General features: G+C 40.1%; 1 protein-coding gene across 1 annotated transcript; it reads left to right on the top strand.

Annotated features, from left to right (window-relative positions):
• The first annotated feature begins 3202 nt into the window (after positions 1-3202).
• On the top strand, positions 3203-3904 carry LOC107058858 (uncharacterized). Its single transcript, XM_015305050.1, has 2 exons — positions 3203-3588; positions 3712-3904. Exons 1-2 carry the CDS (start codon positions 3203-3205, stop codon positions 3902-3904), a joined length of 579 nt encoding a protein of 192 aa, XP_015160536.1.

Below are 3904 nucleotides of genomic sequence, written 5' to 3'. Positions count from 1 at the left end.
AGAGGAAGAAGAAATACCCATCCATCAAATCATTGCGAAAGGACAGCAAAAAGATGTGGAGAAACACAATCCAATCCCAAATGTTATGCAACCTTTACCTAAAATATCTCCTCTGTTTTCCCAACCCCTCAAGAAGAAGAATGAGGATAAGAAGTTCAAGATGTTTTTATTGGTGTACAAGACATTATCGATTAATCTCCCTCTAGTGGAAGCATTGTTGGAAATGTCGAGTTATGCCAAGTTTATGAAGGAGTTAGTCAAAAAGTAAAGGATCTTGGATTTTGAGACAATAGAAGTTTCTCATAGTTGTAGTGCATTTATGACTAAGGAGCTGATAAAAAAAATAAAAATCCTGGAGCGTTCACCATCCCTTGCACCATCGGCATGATCCAATTTGCTAAAGCCCAATGCGATTTGGGAGCAAGCATCAACCTAATGCCATATGCAATCTATAAACGACTTGGTTTGGGTGAACAGAAAGCCACAACAATGAGACTCTTGATGGAGGACCGATCAATAAAACATCCCGTAGGGATAATATATGACATCTTGGTAAAGGTTGATCGATTCATTTTCCCGACTGATTTTGTCATTCTCGATTCTGAAATAAATGCTGAAATTCCCATCATTTTGGGAAGACTATTCTTCGCAACCGGGAGAGCGTTGGTCGATGTTGAAAGCGGAGAACTGAAGTTCCGAGTGAACGAAGATGAAGTAACCTTTAATGTTTGTAAGTCAATGATACACCCAAGCGATATTCATGTGGTCTCTGTTGTTGATGTCATTGAAGAGGCAGTGGCTAGTGTGAGCCATTTGATGTGTATGAGTGACCCACTTGAAGCCGTGCTTTCTAACTATGATGAGTTCCAAATTTAAGTCTACGAAGAGGTAGTAGCGGCTTTTTCAGGCATGAGGGGTAGTCAAAGACTCCATTGAAGTTGGACATTGATCTAAAAAACTGAGAAAGTCGGCACGCAAATCCATCAACAGAAGAACCACCAAATATGGAGTTGAAAGTAGTTCCTTCCCATCTCCGAATTGCTTTCTTAGGGGAAAATAACACCTTACAGGTGATCATTGCAGCTGACTTGCTTGGATGGCAGGTAAAATGTCTCATTGAGTTGTTGAGAAGGCATATCAAATATATAGGTTGGACTATTGCTGACATAGTGGCATTTCTCCTGGCATTTGCACTCACAAAATTCAGCTTGATAGTGATTGTAAACAAAGTGTTGACCATCAGCGGAGATTGAACCCACCAATGCAAGAGGTGGTGAAAAAGGAGATGATAAAGTGGTTGGACGCAGGTGTGATATACACTATTACGAATAGCGAATGGGTAAGTCTGGTGCAATGTGTACCAAAAAATGGGGGAATCATAGTAGACCCAAATGAAAATGGGGAGCTTGTATCTATGAGACGGGTGACTGAATGGCGAGTATGCATGGATTACCGAAAGTTAAACTCGTGGACCGAAAAATATCATTTCCCCATGCCTTTCATGGATTAAAAGCTTGATCAACTTTCAGAAAGAGGTTGGTATTACTTTCTAGATGGGTATTCCGGTTAAAACTAGATCTCCATTACTCCGAAAGACCAAGAAAAACCCACCTTCACCTACCCATATGGAACTTTTGCCTTTAAACGGATGCCATTTGGGTTATGTAATGCTCCGGCAACATTTCAACGTTGCATGTTGTCTATTTTTGCTGATATGGTGGAGGATTCAATTGAAGTCATTATGGATGAATTCTCAGTTGTGGGTGACACTTTTGAAGCATGTTTGGCACACTTGGGACAAGTTCTTCTAAGATGTGTGGAGACGAATTTGGTCCTAAATTGGGAAATATGCCAGTTCTTGGTTAAGTAAGGTATAGTTCTTGGTCACAAAGTGTCGCAAAAAGGGTTGGAGGTTGATAAAGCAAAGATTGAAGTGATTTGGAAGTTACCACCACCAATTTTGGTGAAGGTATTCGTAGTTTCTTGGGGTATACCGGGTTTTACCGGAGGTTCATCAAAGACTTCTTTAAAATTGCACATCCTCTATGTAAACTGTGGGTAAAGGAGGTGAAATTCCATTTTGATGATGCATGCATAGTGGCCTTAAATTTCTTGAAAGAAAAATTGATCTCCACTCGAGTCATCATTTGTCCCGATTGGTCAGAATCCTTTGTAGTAATGTGTGATGCAAGCGGCACGACATTGGGTGTTGTGTTGTGGCAAAAAATGCAACAAACTATTTCACCCCATTTACTACGCAAACAAAACTCTAAACGCTCCTCAATGTAGCTACAAAGTTATAGAGCAATAATTACTTGCCGTAGTATATGCGTTTGAAAAGTTCTGAGCATACTTTCTAGGTACTAAAGTGGTACTTCACACTGATCATGCTACAATGCGTTATCTGATGGCAAAGAAAGATGCCAAGCCAAGATTGATAAGGTGGGTGCTACTGTTGCAAGAATTCGACTTTGAAGTCAAAGATAAGAGAGGTGGTGAAAATCAGGTGGCTGACCAATTATCGATATTAGAAGGCAAGGAAAATGATGAGCTGGAGATCGACATAAATGATCCCTTTCCCGATGAACAGGCATTCACAGTAACTCTCCAACAATCCCCTTGGTATGTTGGTTTTGCTAATTACGTAGTGTGTGGATTAATGCCGGAAGAACTGAATTTCTACCAATAAAAGAGGTTATTGTTCGATGTTAAGAAGTACTTTTGGGATGAACCATATTTATTCAGAGAGTGTACAGACCATATCATTAGGAGATGTGTTTCGGAGGAAGAAGCCATCGAAATTCTCCATGCTAGTCATGCTTCACCGGTTGGGGGTCATCATGGTGGTGTACGTACACCGCTAAAGTCCTTCAAAGTGGTTACTACTAGCCGTTCCTCTACAAATAATCTCATCAGTTTGTTAAGAAGTGCACTCAATGTCAGAAACAAGGTGGAGTGTACAAAAGACACGAGTTACCTCTTATGCCCATTTTAGAAGTTGAGCTATTTGATGTTAGGGGAATAGATTTCATGGGCCCATTTGTGAGTTCGTTTGGTCATTAGTATATTTTGGTGGTAGTAGATTATGTTTCTAAATGGGTGGAGTCTGTTGCACTTCCAAACAATGAATGGAAAAATGTTGTTCAATTCCTGAAACGCTACATCTTTTCTAGATTTGGTACTCCTAGAGCTATTATTAGTGATGGGGGGATCCCATTTTTGCAACAAGTATTTTGCATCTGCATTGAGAAAATATAGAGTGAAACACAAAGTGGCAACTCCGTATCATCCCCAAACGAGCGGCCAAGTTGAAGTGTCGAATCAGGAGATTAAGAGTATCCTAGCCAAGATGGTGAATGCAAATAGGACTGATTGGTCTCGAAAGCTTGATGATGCTCTGTGGGCGTATCGCACTGCATACAAAACACCAATTGGTATGTCGTCGTATCAGCTAGTCTTCGAAACATCTTGCCATTTACTGATTGAATTGGAACACAAAACATTATGGGCATTGAAAGCTCTAAATCTGGACTGGACAAAGAATTTAAAAGAGAGAGTGGATCAACTGAATGAGTTGGACGAATTCAGGTTCAGGGTGTATGAAAGTTCAACTCTTTACAAGGAAAAGATGAAGAAGTGGCATGATTCTAGAATCCTTAGGAAGGAATTTAGAGTAGGAGATTGAGTTTTGCTATATAATTCTTGACTCAGGTTGTTTCCAGGAAAACTCAAATCCAATTGGTCAGGTCCATTCAGAGTAACATGGGTGTTCAGAAATGGTGCCATTGAAATCGAAGGTAAAGAAGGACCTACATTCAAAGTGAATGGGCAACGCTTAAAATTGTATTTTGGTGAATGCCAAGAGATTTCTCTTATTGAAGTGGTGTATCTGGAAGATGCTTGA

This window comes from Solanum tuberosum, unplaced genomic scaffold (genome assembly GCF_000226075.1).
Source record: "Solanum tuberosum cultivar DM 1-3 516 R44 unplaced genomic scaffold, SolTub_3.0 scf00663, whole genome shotgun sequence".
Classification (NCBI taxonomy): Eukaryota; Viridiplantae; Streptophyta; class Magnoliopsida; order Solanales; family Solanaceae; genus Solanum; species Solanum tuberosum.
The sequence above is the reverse complement of the archived record's forward strand: the minus strand, read 5'-3'. Positions and strand labels throughout refer to the sequence as shown.

Coding starts and splice junctions, on each gene's coding strand:
- LOC107058858 (XM_015305050.1), top strand. CDS start 3,203: ATGGGGGGATCCCATTTTTGCAACAAGTATTTTGCATCTGCATTGAGA. Junction 3,589..3,711: donor AATGAGTTGGACGAATTCAG/GTTCAGGGTGTA, acceptor TTCTTGACTCAG/GTTGTTTCCAGGAAAACTCA.